This window comes from Pollicipes pollicipes, unplaced genomic scaffold, assembly GCF_011947565.3.
Source record: "Pollicipes pollicipes isolate AB1234 unplaced genomic scaffold, Ppol_2.1 Scaffold_4002;HRSCAF=4701_pilon_pilon_pilon, whole genome shotgun sequence".
Classification (NCBI taxonomy): domain Eukaryota; kingdom Metazoa; phylum Arthropoda; class Thecostraca; order Pollicipedomorpha; family Pollicipedidae; genus Pollicipes; species Pollicipes pollicipes.
This window is the reverse complement of record NW_023596420.1, coordinates 16,009,053-16,033,496: the sequence shown is the minus strand read 5'-3', so window position 1 is coordinate 16,033,496 and position 24,444 is coordinate 16,009,053. Positions and strand designations below refer to the sequence as shown.

At 53.2% G+C, this 24,444-nt stretch overlaps 1 protein-coding gene across 1 annotated transcript in view; it reads right to left on the bottom strand.

Moving 5' to 3' along the window:
- Positions 1-24,444, bottom strand: part of LOC119094156 (SPARC-related modular calcium-binding protein 1) — a gene marked incomplete at its 3' end in the record, with an annotated part of 50,076 nt that overhangs the window by 5,420 nt on the left and 20,212 nt on the right. Inside the window, exons 2-14 of the mRNA XM_037217231.1 lie at positions 21,050-21,242; positions 19,102-19,236; positions 15,544-15,648; positions 14,083-14,127; positions 13,632-13,721; positions 11,974-12,091; positions 11,420-11,547; positions 5,401-5,484; positions 4,568-4,654; positions 4,067-4,216; positions 3,282-3,422; positions 2,527-2,623; positions 2,037-2,127 (exon numbers count right to left, since the gene is read on the bottom strand). Of these exons, the coding sequence (XP_037073126.1) occupies positions 2,037-2,127; positions 2,527-2,623; positions 3,282-3,422; positions 4,067-4,216; positions 4,568-4,654; positions 5,401-5,484; positions 11,420-11,547; positions 11,974-12,091; positions 13,632-13,721; positions 14,083-14,127; positions 15,544-15,648; positions 19,102-19,236; positions 21,050-21,242 (1,464 nt within the window). The remainder of the gene's footprint in view (positions 1-2,036; positions 2,128-2,526; positions 2,624-3,281; positions 3,423-4,066; positions 4,217-4,567; positions 4,655-5,400; positions 5,485-11,419; positions 11,548-11,973; positions 12,092-13,631; positions 13,722-14,082; positions 14,128-15,543; positions 15,649-19,101; positions 19,237-21,049; positions 21,243-24,444) is intronic.

The following is a 24,444-nucleotide window of genomic DNA, read 5'->3' as shown; positions in this document are numbered from 1 at the left end:
CGGTATGCTTTTAGGTAAAAATGACTGATCTAGACAGCACACTTTCTCTGTCTAGCATATATGCTCCTTGATGCGTCATTGTTCGATTACGTCATCGTACCTTGCGCAATATTGATTGGGAACGAATTGACGGCCGCTATACTTGCAAATCTTGTCTGCTATCTTGCAAATGCGCTATGTAAATCTTGCAAATCCGTTATATTTGCACCAGGCATGAACAAGTAGAACACCATATTTTTCTCGGCCTTGATTGCCGCGTTACGTACAGAGTGGCAGGATTTGAATGACGTGATTATGATGCACTGAAATACTCGTCCCATTTTCGTGGGCGTGCAACTCAGAAACAAGAGGAGTTTCGGTCTTAAGAAGGCCAGGATTGTGAGCGGCACCGAAAGTCTTCCAGATGGTTACTTCAGTGCAAAATCCTGTACAAATATGGAACACTTCCTTAAACACGCACTCGGATAGGGGGTCAAATATATTCGCCGTCGAAGATTTTACCGGAATGACTTCCGAACGGCGTAGCATAGCCGCACCAAATTTTGCGTAGCTGTAGAAAATGTAATAACTGATTGTTTGGCGGCAAAAATATTGACAAATCTTGTAAGGACACGGATCTAAAGCAGGTCAAAGTCAGACCATGGAGCCAGCAAAGAAAACATCTAGGAATCGTTGAATATGATGCAATAACGGAGTGTTAGCCAAAGCCATACACCTCAGAGATGGTTTCTTAGGAAAGCCAGCAACTAAATGAACAAACTCCATTGACCTGGGGTCAGGTATGTAGGTCAGACCAAGGTCATACCCAGCCTGTGTTATTAATCAAGAGCTTGCTGAAGGGGCCAGTTTCTGATGGTCATTTTGGATTCATCGATAACATGAACCGAATTACACGTCTTTCATGGACTTCTTAAACGTCAGAATAGTTCACTGACCTAAAATGACCCAGGTCACTATTTAGTTTTTGGGAACGTACTGCCTAGTGTAATCTTTGGCGTTTGTTTGATTTTGGACACCATGACCTTTGAACGGTCAAACAAGGCGACTGACTTTAAATGAGCACTATGAACCTTTTGCTTAGAACAGATATATAGGTTCACGGTAGTTGCATGGAATGGTCTGGGGCACTTTGGACACCAATACAGAGTTGATGTTGTTTGATCTTATTTGACGGCAAAGGAACCTCCAGTTTTGGCACAAGTGAGTTCACCTACAAGCCAATACACCATGTCAATTCGAAGCCAGTACACCCTGTGAATTCGGTGTCTTTAGTTTTATTACTTTCTGAGATATCAGGGGCCAAGTTGACATCCTCACCCGAGCGAAGAGCATTCAATCGGCCACTCAGGCGCGGGTGTAGCTCGCTTCAGGATTATTTGTAACCGTCGTTCGAAAGAATACGCTCCTGCCGCGGCCGAGGAATTCGTTCCATACCACGAATGTCTTTTAACAAAGGCCAGGGCACTAAACGGTCATAAGCGCATTGTAAAAAGTCAGATAAAAATTATTGAATTCCTGACCTAAGAGGAAACATCTCTTATTTAAAAAAAACATGCCAGACCACCCAAAAAAAGAGCCCTTGGGGACAAAGTTACGCTTTGGGAGAGGGTATCAGCGTTGTTAACTGCCGGGTATGGGAGGACGTATCAGCGCTGTTAACCGGCAGGTATGGGAGAGCGTATCAGCGTTGTTAACTGGTGGGTATGGGAGGGCGTATCAGCGCCGCTAACCGACAGGTATGGGAGGGCGTATCGGCGCCGCTAACCGACAGGTATGGGAGGGCGTATCGGCACTGGGGGAGGGGGAGGGGCGGGGCGGGTGAATGTTGTGTTAAAGGCGATTGTTGTGTTAAGTTGCATCAGCGCCGGAGGGCGAATGTTGTGTTAAAATAACAAGCCTCAGGGTTCAGGACCAAACTGTGTGCATTGAATTGGTTTTAAAGGTATCCGACCAATACGTATGCCCCTGCTAAATGAGAGGAAGAAAAGGAAACACCATATAATTGTCTGAGATGTTTTCATCTCATCAGCACTCACATTGTTTTTGTTGCTATCAGTCGCGCTGAACTTCCACTCGGCAATTTTCTCTTCGAATGACTTTTCTTCTCCATCGATATCAGGAGGCAATCTGCAATGGAATAACAGTGTCACAGCTCCACAAGCTAAATATTTTTGGCGCACTACCACCTGTGTCTAGTTTTTTGGTTGGGATGGAAGGGACAGCCCGTCACAAGTGGCCCTCACGGACCGTAGCACTTCAGGGACGGATTCGCAAAACCGAACTTCACGCAAAGGTGCTTAAAATAGAGATTTTAGTGGCGTTTACAACAACAGCGTATGACAGCAACCGAATGAGCTGTAAAACCCGTCTCTCTCACGTGCCCAACCCATTTCTATATTTCAAACTCTCGTCGAGTGCGTCAGGAGGCCACATAACGGGGGAGCCTACTACTTGACACCCTGCGGCGTCCCACAAGAGTTGTGCGCGCCGCCGGACCCGGCCGGCACGTGCGGGCGGCAGACGTACGTGTACTGGCGCTGCTGCAGCGCGTTCACCAGCCGGCTGGTCAGGTAGTCCATTAGCTGGCGCAGGAAGATCTGCAGCCTGTCGGCACCGCGGCACGCTGCAACAGCGGCCACCGTCGCGTCAGTCGGTCGGCCATCCCGGCGGCGCCGTGGCCCCTGAACGCTCATATGGCTCTACAGTCGCTGACCCTCTACCAAAAGACGCGCGACGGTGTGCGTCATGCTCCATCCGTCACGCGGTCCGCTGCGGGCCGCGACCGACCGGCCTGCGCGCACGTGGGAAGCAGGGCGGCTGTGAGGCTGGGCGGCTGTAGTGTGGGACATGGGAGTGAGGACTAACTATCTGGCGTCCCCAGCGCGCTCGTGAATGCTTTTTCGTAGAAGTGGAATGGAATGCACAACAATGGAATCGGTGGGGGTGGTTGGTGGTGGAGACGCCTATGTTGACCAAAAAAAAAAAATGTTACGGTTAACCAGAAAGAAAACTGGCCATCGGGCGTGTAACGCTTACGGCGTCCTACGTTTGCGGGGACAAAGGTGTCTATTCGTTTCAAGAGAGAGGTGGCTCACAAAGGTCAGTTTCTGGGTTAACGTTCCAGTGACTATAAAAAGTGGGGTCCATGGTTATTGTGCCTGCCCCCTGCCCTTTTCCCCCGGTTTTTCGTTTATGAGGTAAAACGCCGTGTATAAGCAATTCACGCGGAGGACCGAGGTCGGGAGGGGGAGCGGGGGCTTGGTGGGAGTTGCGTGACCCACCTCTGGGCAGTCTGCCCCGGCCCTGCTGGTTCCGTCGGCGGCCCTTGGCATTGGGCCGCACCTGGGAGCAGTCGGGCACGCTGCCCTTGACCGTGCGCTGCACCGAGTGTCCCGTGTCAGGGTCAGCGCACCAGCAGTACCCTGGCGGCACAGGTCGCATACTGACTTATCGGAGGCGCACGCTACACCAGCAGCAGCTAACAGGTGAAGACGACACGAGTCAGGTCGTGGCTGGACATAGCGGCAGTACCTGGGCACGTTAAAGGAACAGCACCCGACAGTTGGCACATGGCATCCCGACCAGTACCACGCGCCGGGCATGGACGTCTGTGGACGCACTCGTGTGTAGGTAAAATCGTCTCATAAAAGCATAGATGCAATACGTCTTGTATGCTTCTCATGGTGCCTCCAAGTATAAACACAAAAGCCACTCTTTGCTGGCATATGTGTGGATCATGATAGTATAGAACGACTTCTTTATTTTGAAAGCGCACAGAAAAGTTTGGCAAAATGTAAACGGGATTTTACATTCAGACTTCGGCAGCGGCCGCGGCTAGACCAGATAATGACTGCTGCTTACCTCCACGTACAATTAAGCGATGTACCACGCACCCGCAATACTTGCTAACAAAGGTGGTTTTTGAACGTTTGGAATACGGGGGTCATCTGACATGCAAACCACAAACATCTCTTTATCGTCTGAGGCATTAACGTAAAGGTCACGGAGGAGGCGCGACCATACATTTGACATCAGTCTGGCTCTCACGCGTCAGTCTCCTACTCACCGGTGGCATTATGGCACTGTACACGGTTGTACTTGTGGTCAGGGGTGCAAGACGGGATGAAGAAGCTGTTTCCGCGCGTGCCCTCCAGCTCCGCCAGCCGCTGGTTGTCGAGGGCCAGGCGCCGGTCGGCCTCGCAGTTGTTCTCCTGCTCTGAGGAGCGGGAATGGGAGATCGTGACGTGACACACGACGTCCGGCATCGGCTGACGAGCCGAGCGGTTGGTCTCGTCTCCGGCTGGGCCAAATCGTGATGACTGAAAGCAAGCGCTCTGCTGTTTAGAAGCCTGGCATAAGCTTTATCATTGGCGCCTTTATGAGTTATCAAGCAAAGAGTAGCGCAATGGCATCGAACTGGCACCGAAAGGGACTACGAAGGCGCGGAGGAGTAGCATTAGACACACAATGACTGCGGCCGTCATGGGGCAGCCCGAATGCGTCATATGGCGGCGTTCTCGCAAGCAATAGTAGTGCTAGCTGCCGATAGATGGCAGTGAAATCTCACCCTCAGCGGACTTTTCAGTGATGCTCTCTTCGACCAGAAGCATGTCGAACATTCTACTCCGGGCAGATGCCGGCTCCGGCTGAGCGTCTAGGCAGCACACACACACACAAGCAAGGTCAGGCCAGGTCGGGTCGTGTCCGGTGGGCCAAGAGGCCCGGCGAGGCGCGATGTGCAATGTGCATAATCACGGCAGCCATTGCAGCATCGCACGTAAATTGAGTGCAACAATGCGGGCATTCAGAAACGAGGACGGCAGACTCGTCAAGGTCCTGTTACTGGTCGGACAGTTAACAGGACGCAGAAGCCATGGGATCCCAGCGCGCATGCTAGCGCCAAGCAAGCCGAACGCCAGAAGCGGCCGCAGACGCCGAGGCCCGCTGGGCGAGGTTAAGCCGCGTCACAGCCGGTTAATCACCACGTCTGAGGTCTCACAGCCTGAGAGAAACACGCGCAGGTCCTAGCAGCTGCTGAATGACCCGCAAGGCAAAGCAGTATATTGAACTACTTGCACTGCGTACTCTAGGCTAGATCATAATCAGGGGTAAATGTATATCACCAGATGGATGGAAAAATGCGCAAATCAGTCATACATTAAGTGTCAAAAGACAGGGCATGGTGCAATTCTCGATTCTGGTCCTTCTGGTAGAAGGTATTTTTTCCTTCGACGTAAAGCACGGGCTTAAGCCAACGAGACACAACGTAGGATCGGCAAAAGAGGTGAGTGAAGCTGAGGGAGCCCCACCGAACCTGACGTTACCTACCTGGCTGTGCACAGGCTCATTTGAACGCGAGGCGGTCATTGGCCAGTGCCTGCTCTGTCAGCCAGCACTGACCTGTCTCTGGCGACCGGCCGGCGCTGCCGCTCTCCGCCGTCCCCTCCTGTTCCTCGTTCAGCGCGAGAAACACACGGAAAGAGACTGCATCAATGTGGCGGCAAACACCCTGGCGGCCGGCGGAGGAACTAGGAGGGACAGGCGGATTGACAGGTGGCGCCCTCTACCCGCCATCACTTACGCTCGCTTCCGGGCCTGGCCGTAGCAGGATGCAGTTGGGTGCTGCGTGCAGTTATTACCAGCAAGTGGGCAGCCTTATTCACAGGAGCACGTGAGGGGCGACACGCGACGGGTGCAGTGCAGTCGGGCAGCGTGCAGTTGTGCATCGTGGGTGCGACTTAGCGCCAGGAGAACGTCATGCCACAACGACGGCGCAGCCCCGCAGTGGAATCGGAGCGAGGAATGCATGCACGCACGGCAAGCAACACCTTAGATATCAGCCGGCGGCGGGCAAGGAAGTGGCTCAGGAACCAGACAAAGAGGCTTCGGCTATGATTAGTGTATTTCGAATACCGATAATTAACGGGAGAGTCAAGAATACAAGCACATTATGCTCACACCAAACCATCGATTTGTATGCGTGCGTTATCACTCTGGTGCAAGGGAATGGCACAAGGTGGATATCTGAGGCTGTCGTGCTCCCCTTGGTCCAAACCGGTGCCGTTCCCTGCAGCTGGAGGTACAGGATTGACTGATAAAGAGACATGAAATGCCCCTATTTGGTATATTATCGTAGATGCAACACAATCTTAAGCATACTGGGAAACTTTGTTGTTTGGCCGCAAATAACCAAGAACCGATTGCGGAAGACCCCTAACACCTGAAAATTTCTGAATCAGCATAGAAATGAAAGGGTTATGCAACAGACTGATCCAGATCTGTGTGCGGTGAAGCGCGAGCAAACCTGTACCATAAGATGGCCTTACCCGACACGATTCGCTGCGAGTTACAGCGGCACTTGATCTTCGCACTCACATGATGTAAGTAGCAGTACAGTGAATATGTTGCTGGGCCTTATTTCCTGTCTCAAGCTGCACTTGTCCATACTGCTATCGCGTCACGTGTGGTCCCGGTCGCCTAGCAATCGACCGTTTGCCGCCAGGAGTGCTCACGGCGGGAAGTGGACCGTAAGGCTGTACTTTGGGCGTGTGTGCCCACCGAATGGTGAGCTGTTCAAGCAGCGCTGCAGGAGGACATAGTGACCTGTTCCGTGATACTGATCCTTAATGGACACTCAGAAACTGATGTGCAAACTCTGCCGTGTGCATCACGCTGTTCGCCAGCACAAGTGCATCGAAACTGAAAGCCTGATAGCGTGTTTTTTATGGGGGGGGGGGGGAGCTGTGTTGCTCCTGCAAGGTATCTACGATATGTTGGGCTTAAGCAAATACCTCCAGACCTCAGGCGTGCAAACTAAACTCAGCAGCTTTATCACTGCCAGCTGTACAAAAAGTGCTGTTTAAACCACGTATACCAGGTTTGTTCCATGCGAGAATCACAGGCTCAGCTGGGACGCCAGACAACCACAGCCAGACAAAGACAATTTCTGTACCTACATACTTCTAAACGTTCCATTTCCTATTACAAGTTAGTGCGCTCTTTGCAAGTGAAGACGTGGTCCCAACCTGTCTTGACGTCAATCATTGATAAATCTTACTGAGCAGCAGCTGTCCGCAGAAGCTGCCCATGCATCGGGACATGGTCTTCATCAAGCAAAATTCCCAGTCCCAACAAAACTGATCGTGCGTTCGTTACGAGCGTAGGCGGGGGCCCAGTTTGCATCAATGTCAGCTGCTCATAAACCTTTTGATTTCGCCGCCAAATCCGACCCTGACATTTACCCTGGCGATCACATTTTTCACAGATTTGCATTGCCTACCCGTCGATCGTGCCACCGCACACAAAAGCCTTCCCTCAGTGCGTTACAACAGCGACCAAAAGCGGACTGATACCTCGACGGTCCGATATCGACCCCTCTCGGTGAGTGAGCAGTTCTTTTTCCAAAAGAGCGGGTCGCTGTGCACCAACGGGATGCGTGCGCTCGAGCGTAGACAGTGGACCAGCCCGTTGTTCGGCATTTTGAACATGGATGTCAGATGTCCACGACCGGACCATCTACCGACAGGAAGGTGCCTGCGCCGTGCGGGCCCATGCATCGCGAAACATTGTGTAATCCTGTCATTGTCCGACGCATCGCAGCACTGGCAGTCCACCAGGCGGCGGCCATTGTCACCTTTTGCCATAATACTTTGTGTTCAGCGCGTCGGCCGGCGCGGCCTTTGCGGGCTGCTTCAGTGTGCTGTCGACGTCAGCGCACAGCGGCAGTCACGGTCCGTCTGTGGACCGTGACTTACCCGGGCGCCGGGAGGCTGCACCGGCAAAGGTGCACAGGTGTTTTCAGTCATTACCTTTGCTGCTCATCACTGCTGTTGCCCGTCGCGGGATCATAAACACGTTCAGCGCGGCCATATCGAGAACCTGTGTGATGACAGGAGGCTCAAGCTTACAAGGCGTACCTACGAGCGACATCGACATCGCGGGAAATCCAAACCACCTTCACCTTCCCGACCTAAACAAGATACGCTCAGGAGGCGCTCACTTTACAACCAGCATTCGTTGTGCCGCTCTGTGGAAATCTAATTAGCAATTAAGAAATTTCCCATTTCCTAGAATTCCCGAAAACAGACGTCCGTTTTCTATCTTAGGCATGACGGCTTTAAACTCGCTTCTACTGCGTTCCTGGTGCCACCTTGCCACAGTGCAAAGATCACTGGCACGAGCCTGACTTGCTTTATTTGGTGGAACCAGTGCTCTGATCAGTGGATCCATCAACAGTTAGGCCAACGGGACTGATTATTCCCACCAGAAAGACCTGTTTCTCGTTTGCTTGCAGATGTCTGACACGTCTCAGAATTAACGGGGTCAAATGGGTCTTGGAAACAGGGGAATTCTGGAGAGATAAAACAGAAGTGAGCATTCAACAAATTGTGTGCAGCATGGCCGGCCTATATGTGAGGCATAACCACGAGAGCCTCAAACGGCATACATTTCGACGGTAAAAACATATACATTACGGAACATCGCAGGTTGCCCAGAGTCTCGGAGTGATATGTATACGCAATGCTCTGAGACGTTTTTGATCCGTCAGTAAGAAGTGGGCGGACTGTGCACCTGCTCAATGTAAATTCTTCAGCATGTTGTCATGTCTCAAAAGAAAAAGCACTATCTTTCGGGCTTCGAGTGCCGGGTCATTGGAATGTGGCACGACGGGCCGAACAACAACGAAGGCTTGGTAACCGAACGGCAACAAAGGCTCGATGACTGAACGACAACGGAGGCTCGATGGCCAAGCAACCACGGAGACTCGGTGGCCAAATAACAGCGGAGGTTTGGTGGCACAACAACAACGAAGGCTCGGTGGCCAAACAACAACGGAGGCTCGATGGCCAAACAACAACGGAGGCTCGATGGCCAAACAGCCACGGAGGTTCGGTGGCCGAACAACAACGGAGGTTCGGTGGCCGAACAACAACGGAGGCTCGATGGCCGAACGACAACGTAGGCTCGATGGCCAAACAACCACGGAGGTTCGGTGGCCGAACAACAACGGAGGTTCGATGGCCGAACAACAACGGAGGCTCAATGGCCAAACAACCACGGAGGTTCGGTGGCCGAACAACAACGGAGGTTCGATGGCCGAACAACAACGGAGGCTCAATGGCCAAACAACCACAGAGGTTCGGTGGCCGAACAACAATGGAGGCTCGGTGGCCGAACAGCAACAAAGGTTCGATGGCCGAACGACAACGGAGGCTCGATGGCCATGCAACCACTGAGGTTTGGTAGGCGAACAAGACTGGGGGCTCGGTGGCCGAACAGCAACGAAGGCTCCGTGACCGTATGCGTCTGGACCTGCATTTTCCTGGTATCAGTTCCGGCATCTCTAACCACTCGTCCACTCGGATGCATAGTGCTCAAGTTTTCATCCACACATCCTGTGCCAAGGCCCGGATCAGAGCTCTGTACAAGACGTGCAAAAAGCCGGGCACAAGCCGAACTGACGGATTCTTATTGCATGCCGCGTGGGTATTGGCTGTCGTCTTAGCCTCAATGGTAGCCCGTTCGCGCTAACATGAGGGATTGGAGCAAAAGACGTGCGAAAAGCACCTGTCGCCATTCGAATACCGTTACATCAAACACTGTCAAGCCTGTTTTTGGCTGCGTGGCGGGCAGTGTCCCGCTCAGCTTACGCAAAATCCATCTTCGGTCGCATGGGTATCCAGTAAAGAGGCTCTAGCCCGCCCCATCATCTTCCGATGTGCTTCATATTTCGTGCGTAAAACGAGTTAAGGTTTGTATATGGTTTTTAAACCCATAACACAAAGCTTTTCATGTGGTTAACGTGAACAGAAACGGCAATCAAGGATGACGCCCAAATATTTGAAATTGTTCGCCATTGGTAAAACGCTATTGTATAGGCTGACCTCAATGGCTTCGTAGTTTCGAGATCGGTACAGGCTCGACGTCTGTTCTATTGCGGCACTGCGTGCCTGTCGTCTGAGACGAGGAAAAAGTAAAACCATTCGTCGTTCTCCAATACGCTATGTCATCCAAGCGCAGCTGCCTTTGACGTCCAGTTGAGGCTGACTCTGAATCAGGTACCTAAATGACAACAGGGTCTGTCTATTGACCGTCGTAGGCCAGAGAGCAAATTGCCTACATCGATTACCAGTACCACAAACATCGCAATGCCAGGGTTCTACCATGGAGAACGCTGTTTAGTTTTCGAAGCCGGCTCCGAGTACATCACGCTGTGGCATAAACCAAGACGTTCGGCCGCAGCAACTACAGAGGTGCGTACAGGAGTTCACGGGCATCGGCCGAGCATTATTTCATTGTTGGCAATGCCTTTGTCACAGTCGCCAAGGACGTGAACTCATACAGGTGAATGTGAACTCGTACAGGTGAATGCATATCGTCGAGTGATACTGTCAGGCCAGGCCAGCCCCCTGGCCATCCAATTAACAAGCGGTGAGGTGAGCAAATCAGCACGCTAGTACTCATCACCAAGACCATGCTCGTAAACTTTTAAACGCTGATAAGCAAAAGTAAAACACAAATGCCTAAAAACTCATCCACTTCCGCCTGACATTTTCAGGCAGGAGCAGGTCCAAAGCTATCCTGTGAAGCAACATGGTTGGTGAATTAGTGCATGCTGATCAGCGGCGGTCGGCCTTCTTAACTACCATGAAAGGCGGCCTTTCGGCCAACGTACTGGTTCAGCTCATTTGCATGGGCTACCGAAGGCGCCTGCCTTCATTAGCTCGGGGTTCAGTATAATCTACATGGTGACGATTGATGACTCTCGTGTCTGTTATCATCTCGCTCGTGCCTCGCCGCCCAAGCGGTGTTGGTCGTGTTTATTATTGATGCTATCAGGCAGCCAAAATATCCACCTACTACAGACAAATGAGAACTTCAATTACATCCTTCCTTGTAATCAGCAGTGGCGATCACAATTAGCCAGCAAGGTGATTGTCAAAACGCTAGTTTGTCAAGCCGATTCCAAAGTGAGCTTTTGATAGCGTCGATATACAATGGAACACCATGTGGGTGCCACGATTAATCCCTGCAGCCGGTTTGCAAGATTTACGGCTACGTGAGGCGATCTAAATGCAGTGCCACGAACTTCAGCAAGCTCAAAATGTTACTACCCAGAATCGACAAGAAGATCACAGTTCATCCGTAACTGATTCCGGGCATTCAGTCGGTAGTCTTACATAGCTCACGGCATGAAAGAACATGGCCAGGCTGAGGGCGTCCAGGGTAGCCTTTCTTTCGTGGAGAAATCGCGACCATACGGCTCCAAGGCCGCAACCCGATTAGACGGTCAGCATACCCATTCCCAGTTAAGTGTCGCGTTCGCGCCGAGAGGCGACGACCACGACGGCGCCGGCTCGAGGGGAGGGGCACACGACAGCCTCAGAGGGCGGCGACGGCGGCGAGTTGGGTAACTTACTATCGTCTCGGTTGACGCCGAGACAGAGCAGCCACTCCTGCCGGTTGAGACTGCGGCTGCCGTCTGTGTCGCAGTAGCGGTAGAAGCGGCGTGCACACGCCGTCGGCTTCAGCTGCCGCCTTGCCTTCCTGCAACGTTAGAAATGGTAGAAGCGTGTCGCGCGCCGGAGACGGTCAGCGGATATGGACACCAGAAAGCCATCGGACGCGGCAACCGGACGGTCAGCGGGCACGGACACCGGGAAGTCGGCGGGCGCCGGAGACGGTCAGCGGGCACGGACACCGGGAAGTCATCGGGCGCCGGAGACGGTCAGCGGGCACGGACACAGGGAAGTCGGCGGGCGCCGGAGACGGTCAGCGGGCACGGACACCGGGAAGTCGGTGGGCGCCGGAGACGGTCAGCGGGCACGGACACCGGGAAGTCATCGGGCGCCGGAGACGGTCAGCGGGCACGGACACCGGGAAGTCATCGGGCGCCGCAGCCGGACGATCGGCGGACACCAGACAAACAGCGGACGTGATCGGCGGTGAGGCGGGCACCGTGTCGTCACCCACCTTCTGAGCCGGCGGATCTCCTTGCGCGATATCTCGCCGTCTTTGTCGCCATCCAGTTGGGAGAACCGCCATTCAGCCGCCTGCGTCTCCAGATTGTCGGTCGCGGCCGGCCGCCGGTCTGCGGCAGGCGAATGCGACGGCTAACCGATCTGTCCTCAGCACCGGTCGCGTAGCTGAGAATGGCTTCGTTCGACACAGTGCCTACTGGCTTTCACTGATTTACTCGTCCATTTAAAAGGCCCGTTCCTAGCTGGCCTGCTCTCTGACAATACGCGTACACCCCGCACTGACCCTTTAAGTGCGTTGGTAGGATTTTTATCTTAGGTACGGGAGCAAGCTTCTATACGGCTTGTGTACGTGTCGGCCATGAAAGGCTGCTTTGTACGTGACATGTCCAGATTGGGAAGAATCCGGTAAGATAAAAACGTCATTTCACACCTAATTTGATGCGTCTGATGATAAAAGTGACGTATATTTTTTGGGCAGTGTGGTCATCGCCATGGAGGAAAACACAATAATTAGGTAAGGCATTCTACAAATGCTGAGACTCAGCGTGGTCTCTGAGGGCCAGCACCGGGCGCCCATCGAAGTACAAGATATTCAGATCAAAGGCATTTGCTGTGATATTACGATAAATAACCAGTTGATATTGCTGCGATATCCGGTTCTATGGCGACAATGTGTGTACAAAGCTAATCACATGTGTCACGATATCCAATCCTCTGGTTACAATATTTGTACAAAGTTTATATTGTAATACAAAGTCACTCTACACGTAACGCGGGTGTTTTTCTGACACGCTTAAATAACACTCAGTGAGTTGGTGATAAGCTTCATGGATATTTCAAAAAAATTAGAAGATGCTGTAGGAATGAAACCCAATAGGCGACAGCGGCAGCATCGCCGTTCCGAGAAAACGTATTTTACGGAAGACGGAACCTATATTACTGAACCTCAATCAGGAATGGGCCTGGTCTTACCACAGACCAAATTCAACAGGTGCCACTGAACTGGCAGCTTGATATCATTCACTCGCGGCAGGCAAATGTTTTAAGCGCAACTAATGCTCCTCAAACATCAAACGATCAAACAACATGATAATTAGTTGGTGGATTTATATAACACATGCGAATAACATGCTAACAGTTGTGTTTGGTTTTTCCTAAAAATCCGAATGAAAGTAACACCACGTTGCCATAATTCAGGTAACATCTTGGACGTGCGTGCATCCAGACTACACCATCATCTAAACACACCTAACGACGCATTTGATCGGAACAAATCACTCTCCTTCAGCTGAATGTCAGGGTGCATCTGGGTTTGGGTCATGTTAGGCATGAGTCGTGTGCAGCCAAGAGCTGACACCAAAACATATCGCACAACCAAGGACCCCCCCGTTTGTTTCGTTAGACTCGTGCCGTTGGTTTCGACGCGCGGCATCCGCCCATTTCGTGCAAATTACGCCTCTCGTGTTGTTCTCTGTGCAGTTCTGTTCTGCACTATTTCACCCCTAATGTGCACGTTTCCTGCGTCTGTGTAGCCGTCACCTGACGTGCGGACCTGTCCTGTCCCGTACGCCAGGAGCCCTTGCACAGACCTATCGTCATACATGCCTGTCCTGTCACTAGTCCTGTGCAGCTCACGTCATTTGTACCCACCTGCTCTACGCCGCTGGCGCCTCTCATACTCCTGCTTTATCATGCGCATCGCATTGTCCCTGAATATCGTCTTTGCTCGGCTGCCGCAGCCTGTAAAACGCAGGTGCACATCCAGCGCTAGGTGTCAGGTGGCCGATATCAGGCCCTGATGTACACATAACTTTGCTTACGCAATGAAGAAAAGAAGTAAATGAGCATGCAGAACATCGTAAGGTGCACGAAGAACAACGTGACTGATCAGTTTGCATTTCAAATATGGCAGCTGGCTTTGGATTGCTCAACCGTGCGGTATATCTTTTAGCAGGTTTACAGCTATTTCATGAGGGTGTTAAGAATCGACAAATGACGGCGAATCTCAAAAGCAGGGAGGGGCGATGCCACGCAGGTCTGCTAGCCACCAGATCATCATGGGCAATACCGGCAACAACTCACAAAACCAGCGGCTACTTACTTCGCCTCCGTTTGCCCCTGCCTCTTCTCCTTGAGGAACTTTTTGCTGAAACGGAAAGCAGGGCTGTTGCAGAATTTGCAAAAAGGCTCCTATAGACGACCGTGTATTTGTAATTCATCTTGTTCTATGGTGTGAGATGGAACGAGCTATATGAAAGGCCACCGCGGAGAACAGGCTGTAGCTGTCTGCACTGACCACTGCGATGCATTAGAGATACACTAACAGGCATGCAGATGCCCCATAGCCCTGGCGCGTGTCGTCACAAAATAACTTACGGCTCGTCCACAGAACCGCAAAGAACGATCCGGTTTACCAGATAAGTTGACCTCCTATGGAAACAAAATGCATTGATGGATAATGATGTCGTTTGCAGGAATGCAAATTGAAGTGGATTCTGAACATGCCATGCCACACATGTCGGTGACTCAAGAAGAAACGAGCTGTTTATGGCAGTTCTCACCGCAGTCTTGAAGCATGAACGTGAAACAGCACGCATCCACGTATGAAGCCAGCCCAGTGTGTGGCAGCAGTCCCAGTTGTGGCTGCAGTCCCGCGTCAGAAAGGCCCGGTGTGTGGCAGCGACCCGGTGTGTGGCAGCGGCCCGGTGTCTGGCAATAGCCCAGTTGTGGCAGCGGTCCCAGTTGTGGCTGCAGTCCCGCGTGAGAGGCCCGGTGTGTGACAGCAGCCCATAGTGCGGCAGTGGTGCAGTATCTCGCGGCAGCATAGTATGTGACAGTGACCTAGTGTTTGGAGGCAGTCGTGTATTGGGCAGCGGCCCAGTGTACGAGCGACCCAGTGTGTGGCAGCAGTCCAATGTGTGGCAACGCCCTTACGTGTGGTGGCGGCCCAGTGTGTGACAGAGGTGCGGTGTGTGGAAGTGTCTCTGTGTGCGAGTGGCCTTGTATTTGTCAGGGTCAGGTATCGGGTTGTGGCGTGTAGTGTTGGAGCGACCCAGTATGCAGCAAGAATGTGTGGCAGCAGTCCAGCGTGTGGCAGCGTGCGGCGGCAGTCCAACCTGTGGCACCAGCACGATATGTGGCAGCAGCCCGATGTGTGGCAGCAGCCCGGTATGTGACAGCGACCCGGTGTGGCAGCAGCCCGATGTGTGGCGGCAGCCCGGTGTGTGCCAGCGACCTGATGTGTGGCAGCGGCCCGGTGTGTGACAGGGACCCGGTGTGTGGCAGCAGCCGCATGTGTCACAGCAGCCCGGTGTGTGGGAGCATCCCCGTGTGTGGCAGCGACCTGATGTGTGTCAGTGCCCTGATGTGGCACAGCGGCCCAGTGTGTGGCAGTGGCCCGGCGTGTGGCAGTGGCCCGGTGTGTGGCAGTGGCCCGGTATGTGGCAGCAGTCTGATGTGTGGCAACGGTCCGATGTGTGGCAGCGGCCTGATGCGTGGCAGCGCCACGGTGTGTGGCAGCGCCCCAGTGTGTGGCGAGCCAGCGACAGTAGAAATTGCTTACCGTCGGTCGAGGTGCGCACCTTCCTCGCCGAACACTCGGGCCGCGCGTTGAGGACAGCGGTGCCGAACACCGCGATGCCGTGGTCGTCAACGCACCAACAGTGGCCTGCAGACGGAGCCCGTTCACTTGACTGCACACGGGACTGATCACACAGAACGGGCCGGGCTGGAGTCAAACGTACCCCAATCGATATTGGTCCCGAAAGGCACAGGCGGACAGACAGGCGGACCGATGGACACACGTAGACGGGCAGGCGGACCGACGAACGCGGGCAGACAAACAGGTGGGCGGACAGACACAGGCGGACAGACATGCGGACCGACAGGCGGACCGACGGAAAAAGACGGACGGACAAGCGGACAGACAGGCAGACCGACAGGCGGACACACAGGCGGACCGACCAACACAGGCGGACAGACAGAGGGACTGATGGACACAGGTGGACAGACGGAAGGGTTAAGATAAAAATGAGAATGTTAAAGAGTGTTACGTGTTAAACGCTGATTCACGAGACAGGGATTGACCTTAAATGCTTGGAGTAAACACAGGGACCAAGAGTGCTGCAAGTATACGCCCTCAAGGTCAATAGATTATAAACCTAAAGCATCATCTGGCATGCCAAACGTATCGGGAACTTAAACCCTATCGCACCATAAAACAAGCGAGCTGCGCGCACCTTGACCTTGGCAGTGCAAGACCAATGGACAGAGCCTAGCCACCAAAGCTCAGAACAGTGGCTTGAACGATTTATAAATAACCACGGCATTAGATTCGATAGTTGGTGCGACTTACTCTGATCTCACCGGCGGCAAGCGCCCCCAATATTCCCCCCCCCCCCCGCCCCCTCCACTGCCCCCGCCCCGTCGGCGGCGGGGCGGCCGCTGCGCCTCTGGTCTTGACACGGTCGACCGAGATCCGTCTGTCGGCGGGTCGCCGGCCGACCGCGCGTGTGTGTGTACAGCGGCGCCGCCGAGACGACAGCCGACGGCTCAGCGGCGTCGGCACAGAGCCTCGGTGCACGGTGCGTATCCAGCCGATGATGCGCTGGCATATACAGCGGAGCTGCCGGACCGCTGTCCTGCCGCCTAGGCGGTGGAGCCGGACAGCCCCGGCACAGTGCGTGACGGCACCCGTGGAGAGGCCAGTGTGGAAGCCAGAGCGGGCAGATACCGTCCGGGAATGTTCATACTCCGGCATTAGAGTGGGAACAGTCACACTGGCTACTTTGTCTCAGTAATCCCGTGTACTGCGTTCACGCCGCAAACGGCACTGCATTCCAGAGCCACGTGCCTGCCACTCCCGCCACGGCAAAAGCCAGAGCCCAGCGCCTGTCGCCGCCCTCTGACGTCACCGCACGCAGCCCGGTGCGTGGCGCCGGCGCGCCGGCTCCGTCGCGATGAGGTCAGAGAGGGGCGGCGTCGTCGCATCTGACGCAACAGCGGTCCCCGGCGGGCTGTGTGCGGCGCCGCTGCGTCGGCCGGCCGGGGGCGGTGCCAGCGCGGCAGCGACGCACGCGGCCTGAGGCGATGAGCGAGGCTACAGCACAAGAGCCGGCCGCAGCCGCCGGCCCGCGACAGCCAACAACGCTTCAGCCATCCTCCCTGCCTCCGTTACTTCCGAGATCTTACGGCGTCACGCGGCTGTTTGTTCGGCCGCAAGAATCTGATCAAAGCAGCGAGGAAATGTAACGTAACACATAACGGTAGTTGGGGTGCCATAGCAGCGCCTTCCGATAAAACCGCCATCCAATCGCGAGTTGCAGCTCACTTTTTGTCAGCATTGTTTGCCGCGGCCACATTGTTGCGGTAAGAGCTCTTTGGCGGTGAGCGTTCGTGACGCGCTGCGCTCCCAGCTCGGGTGCCACTGGTATCTGCAGTCCTATGAAGTTTGTTTATCATTCGGTGCCGGACAGCTTCCTCACTTGTTTGAGGCCAACTGCAAAGTGGCGCAGGGGACGGAATGTTCGTTGGAGATATGGGCTGGGTCGCCGGCCAGTTCCTGATCTAGGCGACACGCACGTAACATGATAACCTATGGGGGTGTGCTTGGGACTCATGGCTCTCTGACAGCCTGTGAAGAAGCGAGGCCGCTCCCGGTGGCGACCGTGATATATAGTCCTTCAAACTTTATTTATTCAAGCGCGGAGAACAGCCATGCCATCTACTTACGAGGATATGCAATGACCGGGCGCATTCCAAAACTCAGCAAGGTTTGGAAACATCTAGCGTCGCTGGTCTGCATAATTGGCCGACCGTGCCGATTACGACATGCCCATCGAGAACCTTGGCAAGCGATCGTCCTGACTGGGAAGTTGGTGAGTCCTCACCGGAGATGGCTTTTTTGGCAACCGCCTTCGTGCGTCTGCATGCGCTCACACACATTTGTGTTGTGAGTTATGCGTTCATCGACAATTAGCCCAAACGAAGCGTGTTGGCTAAATTACGCATAAGAAAGTCCTAGAGCACCTTCTTGAATGCAAACGGTGTAACTTTGGATCCTCTAGCTTGACATATGAAAGCATACGTTCCGGCTGGTTGCCGACATTTGTTTGTTTGGACCGCCCACAACATCCCGGAACCTGTCCCGGGTCACATCATTTTGTGCCTAAATTATTGATGAGTTAATTGAGCATATCCACCTTCCGCACTGTGAGCAGGGTTCAGAGTCGTACGTCAACCAATTGTGCTTTAGGATAGTGTGCCTGTGTAGTTATCTTCATACCCGACCTAATCTACGGTCGTCACTGCCCTGGCTCTGTGGAAACGTGTCGCCGTACGGCAGGCCTGTGCGTTCGGTGCTCTGGGGCGCCAAGTATTATTTGATTTACAAAAAAAATCTGCAAAAATGTCTCCCAGAGATATTTGATGATCAGTGATGTCTTTCCGTAAAATACGTTTGAGGGCTGGGCCGGAACGAATGTCTGAACATACCACAAATGAATGCACAAAAAAAAACACGTTTCTCCACCGATTCTACCCGCTTTTTCTCAGAGCTGTGATGGAGCCCTCCCCCACCGTGAAAAGGAACCTACACCCCTGCCAATAAAACTTAAATGAGGAGTCAGTACGTTCCGCGTGTACACAAAGGTCTATTATTCAGAACGAACGGATCTACATTCCGTCAAGACACGGAAGTCTTCAGGCATTCAGCAGGAATAAAGAAAGAGAATAATGGGTACAGCAGCGAGTACCCATTCGTCCGACAGCGATCACTGGGATTAGCTCTATGGCGAACATTACAAATAACAAACACATGCTCTCGCCCTGGCTCAGCAAGGACACAACCATGTGCCTGAGGCCAGACCTTCCAGAGCTTTCTGTTGCGATGTCGGTAAACTACTCGGGCTGGCAAAGGCTACCACAGAACTATGAGATGAAAGACGGCGCGAGGCAAGGGACAGGGTGAAGACTGGCGATGAAGCTGTAAAGATGGATTCACTAAGAGAGCGGTGGAATCATGTACTTTTGGGGCGCAGCGCGCGCGCGTCGATGGTGCGGCGCTCCTTCGCTGATGTTCGATGCGTGGTGACACTGAGCAGCGCGAGGGCCAAACACTCACCTGAGCCGGGGTGACACTGGATCTCCGCGTACAGGCCGTCTTCCGTGCACTGCGGCACATAAATGTTCTGGGGCAGGGGCCCGCTGGGCTGGCCCTTTAGCGCCTCCGCTCTCTTCTGCAGACAAACGCTGCCCGCTGCCGACACAACACGAAACTGATGAATGCCACACTCTAGCAGAGCGAAAGTTCACATCACTACAGCCGATCGTACGCCCTGGGCGGGGTGGGAAGAACGAGGTGATAGCAGATACGAAAACCCAAACGGATGTAACTGAACGCCTTCGGAGCTTTCACAAATGGGTTTTAACAATGCCTTGGAATATTTGCCCTTTATGATGTTTTATCAGATTTACTGCGTTTTGGTCCCAGTTTTCGTCATCTTATGAAATTGTCATGAGTAACTGTCATGAGTATCACCGGGTTAGCCCACTTTAATCAGAATCAAGAAGAAATTCGGAATGGTTTACGTTTTCAGTTCAGAGCCGATCAAAGTTGGCCCTTTTGATTATGCTAAAGAAGTTGTAAAGTCATAGGCACATGGAACAATCCATGTAGTTGCAAACCCCGGAAGCTAAGGTGGCTAAACAAGTTTCGAAATGTCTGGGTCAACGTTTAAGATCGACCAAAAAGGACCATTTTGCTTGAGCCGGAAATTCGTAGGCTCATATACCTAGCACTATACATTTGAAAACTCCAAAGACTACGGTGGACAGACACAAATTTTCAAGACTTCATTGGTCAAAGTTTCATGGCCAATAAATGCGGACCCTCGTAATTGAGCTGAAAGTTTGTAGACTTATAGACCTTGACCTAACCATTCGAAAACTCAAAAAGCCAGGGCGGACATACAAAAAAATTCGAGACATTATCGGTCACACTTGTCCACCTTACTTTTTAATGTTTTAGAATGCTTAGGTCAGGATCTATGGATTCACACGTTTTAAGCTGAACCAAGAGCTCGCTCTGATTGGTCTTGAACCTTGAGCTGTGCTATTTTGGAACCTTGTGTGTGTCCACCTTATATTTTTTTGGTTTCCAAATGATTGGGTAATAGTCTACGGGTCTACAGATTATGAGCGGACTTGAAACGGTATGAATGGATTAACCTCGCTCTGGTTTGGTTTTGAACAGAACTAAAATGCGTGGCCGGTTCCACATGGACCCATGCACTTGACAATGCTAGTGTCCGCTCCTTCCTTCGTCCAAAGGTGGTGGTCCCGGCCCGACGCGTCGCCGGGGGAACAGATCCGGCTCGCCTTTGACCCACGTCGCGAGGCTTTTCTGCCACTGGCAAAATTTACGCCTCCCACCTTAACCGAACAGGGAAAACTATGTTTTCACATTGCAATGCAATGTTCCCTCAAATCAGCCCGAACAAGGGGCTGGTCCGTAAAGGTGATTGCAGATGCTTGCAACACGACTTTTGCATTGCTGCAAGTTGAAGGTGCGACCAGCAGCCGCCAGGAGTTCCAGAGACCGTGACCGGCGGTCCGGGACGGACTGGTTAAGTCAAAGGTGTATCTATATTTAAGTAAACATCAGTTGTCCTAAGCCCTCTTTCGTCTGTACCGCACGGACGGGAGGACAAATGTTTTGCAAAATGTGCAATCAGGTGTAAAATGTCACACAAACGGCCAAAAGAGCATATTGTCACTTGCATCAGCAAAGTCTACCACGATTGGACCGCGCCTAGTTCGCGCTTAGCGTGGCGTGTTCTGAGCGGCAAATGGCGCAGTCGGCAGCGCGGCACGCTGGTGGGCAGGGGGTGCCATTTTTCTTCACAAGGGTTTTGCGCAGAGTGAGATCACTGGCATACGCCGTGGGAGACTGCGGAGCAAAGCAGTCGCAGCAGCATGCGTCACGGTCGACAGACACGTGTGTCGACAGCCAATCTCGTGATGGGGGACACCACCCGAGGCGAAGCAACGCTTGCTCGGCCCGCACTTGCCTGGGTTGGCCACGCACTGGCCCCAGTGTCGGAACTGGACGTCGGTGTCACGACAGCTGGCCAGGCCCAGGTGGCACTGGGAGGCGTACGTGACGCCGTCCGAGCCGCACACGTCACGGCGCATCGCGTGCTGGCAGGACGGCGGACACAGCCGGCCCGGCGGGCCCGTGTCCGAGTCGGCCCGGATCGGCAGCTGCAACAGCGGACACAGTCTGTCACGCAGCTGCAGCCGAGGATGCGGTTTGCCATGCAGCTACAACAGCGGTCACGGTCTATCAAACAGCTGCAACGGAGGCACGGTCTGTCGTGCAGCTGTAACGGAGGACACTGTCTGTCAAACAGTGCAACGGCAGACACGGTCTGTCAAACAGCTGCAACAGTGGACACGGTCCGTCGGCAAGCTGCAAAAGCGAGCACGGTCCGTCGGGCAGCTGCAAGAGTGGACATGGTCTGTCAACGGGCGTTGCCTGCCGGGAGCAGCGGCGGTTACGGCCTGCAAGCTACGTCAACGGTCAAAGTAGTTCAGGTAGCGGCAACATGATGCCGATTGGATCTTAGATTGCGCCGACGTCCAAGCAGCAGCAACAGCAAATGTTGTTCACCAGACAGCTGAGATAGCGAAGGCGGCCTGCCAGACAAATGTCCCAGCGGACACGAGCCGTCAGGCAGCTTGCCGAGTGGTCACAGCTGGCCATGGCATATCATTCGCTCCGGACATGCTGGGCTCAGGAACAAGGCAAGTCGTGTTGAACACTGGGTGGCGTGCTATGAAACTCGGAACACGTCAGATCAAAGGCAGATGAACCAGGACGACGACAAGCATGTTGGCACGGCGTATGACAATGGCGACATTTCGGGCTTTAATAGCCGCCTTTTCCCAGTCAGACACGCCCCGCAGCCGAGAAGGCAGTGCAAGCACCGGGGTGACGGGTGAAGGGCATCAGTTGTGGTGATAAGCGGCGGCTCCGGTGAAACCACACAAGTACAGGGCTCTGTTCCCTGCAGTGCCCACCCGTCCTGCCATGTTGAGAGGCAGGCGACGCCATATAGCCTTAGGAGCTAAGTGCGCCGTAAAGCTCCAATGACATAGGAGTGGCGAGTGGAGTCGCGGCCGAAGTGAACAAAGTCGTCCACATGGTGGCATTGGACGGGGCACTTTCGGTTGCGCGAGAGAAACTGACACGGATCTCAATAGAGAAATCGGCACTACACGGCGCGTGCATTTGTTCCCCTCGCTGTCGTGGCATTTGCGGCGTCTGGCGGGCCGATGTGACAAGTAATGTCCATTACGTCCGCGGATAATCGCATGCCGCAATGGCATGGCTTACAAACGTGAAGGCCGGGTAGGCAGACCTTCGGCAGCTGTGGCCGCCGCGGCCGAGCCTGCTGCTCCAAAGCACCGCACAACCATTGTCTGGCAAGCTATTACGTTGAACGATAGCAACATCGCCACTGTCATCTGCAATGAGCCCAGATCCTAGATGGCGGTGCAAGAGCGACATAAAATCGCTGGCACGTGTGAAACGTGATCCACACTTCATTTATTGTTTATCTATTGACATGATTCGCACACCGAAAATGGTCCCGTTTGTAGCACAATTTGGCGAAGGTTTCATCTGGCGCGGTTCACATAACTCAAGCAATTCAGCCAAGGAGAAACATTAAGCTCGGTTCAGATTAGGATTGCTGGCTGATAAAAAGCTCGGCCTGCGGCGAGAGCACGTGCGCCCCGTCCTCCGCACGCCAAACGAGACGGCGCGCCTGCCCGGCTGCGACTACCCTCACTGAACGAGACGGCATGCCTGCCCGGCCGCGACTACTCTCACTGGCTGACCGGGAAAAATCTCAAGGTAAAGCGGCATAAACCCGTACAAGCTGTAAAAATCCTCACAACACAGACGTCGGAATCCAAACCAGTCTTGCCGAATGTTGGCAAAGCATGCGTTTTGCCAATAATTATTGTCTAGTGTCATTTAGGTCATGAATCATGGAGATAAAAAATCTGGGCGATATTTACTAACGGTTGCAATTACAGTTGCAACAGTTCATAACAGTTGCAAGTTCTCATTTCTTTTTTACATCCGACATACATTTGCGAAGACCGCATACAGCAGCCGCTTTGCCGGCAGATGATATGGGTCATCTGAAAGACAGCGAAAATGAGAACCTCATCAGTGACTCAAACCCCGACCGTTTGGAGAGTCATGGTAGACGATAAAAACCTGAACAGGCTGTAAAATTCCTCACATGGACGTTCCAAGCTATTGCAACGAGAATACGGAGACCAAACAATACACGACATTAACTTCCCGGCAACAAATTCAAATATTCAGCTGTATTTGCTGAATGTATTCAACTGTACCACATTTACCCGATGTTGTCATTTAAATAACACAAGATATAAAGCGCATTCCAACCATATTGTCCAGATAACAAAGACATACGTTCGCTGTTTGGTAGCCTCCCCCTCCTTCCTGAAAAAAGCACAGCAACATATTGCAGTATGCACGTTTTTCGGCCCGCCAAACGTTAACGCCACAGCCTAAAACACTGAAGTAAGCCCTAGCTGCTGGTTCATGACGGTGGTACCTAACAGCCCTTCAGATGTACCATTTTAAAGCCAGAATTATGCATGAATATTGCAGCCTCAAAATCCAACAATGGCAAAAGGGAAGTCGTCGTACGAACAAAGAGAAGGTGCGCCGACATTCTGCACATATCACACAAACGTCTGGCTGCATCCAACTTTACATGTGAGTAAAAGCGATTGTCTGCGGGGAAGGCATGCTTACATGTAATTAAACCCAAAATGCGCTGGCTAGTACATTCAGGATCGTTGGCCAGTTACTTTATTGCCACAACTATTTTACCTGAGTCCACGCAGCATAACCAAATTATGTACAGTGAATTATTAGTTCGAGTCTCGAGAAACCAGGCCAACTCCTGAAATGAGTCTCTACGTTGGTTGTTCAGGGTCGTAGCATTCCATCCTTCTCAAACTCGGCCACCATCTTTTGAGGGGCCCTTCTCCAGAAACTAGTTTTAGCATTCAGCTGTATACCTTGAACCTCTCTTTATACGTCCTTCAGGAGTCAGTCCCCCCCCCCCCCCTCCGTCTCCATCGGACCCGCCTCCGGTCCGCCATTTGGCCCTGGCCGGGGCAGCCCAGCGGAAAGCAGCTTCAAACGCCGCCGGCTATTCTAATCGCGCTGTTCCACGGCCGTGACGAGCTGGGGCTCGAATGTCGCCGCCGTCTGGCAGCAGCCACCTGTCGGATGCGGTCGGCAGGCACCGAGGGACGACCTGGGTGGACCCAAAATACGCGCCGCCTCCGCCGCCGCACGAGAACGCCGCTAAAAATACGCGCCGGCGACAGCCAGTGACGCAGATAGCGG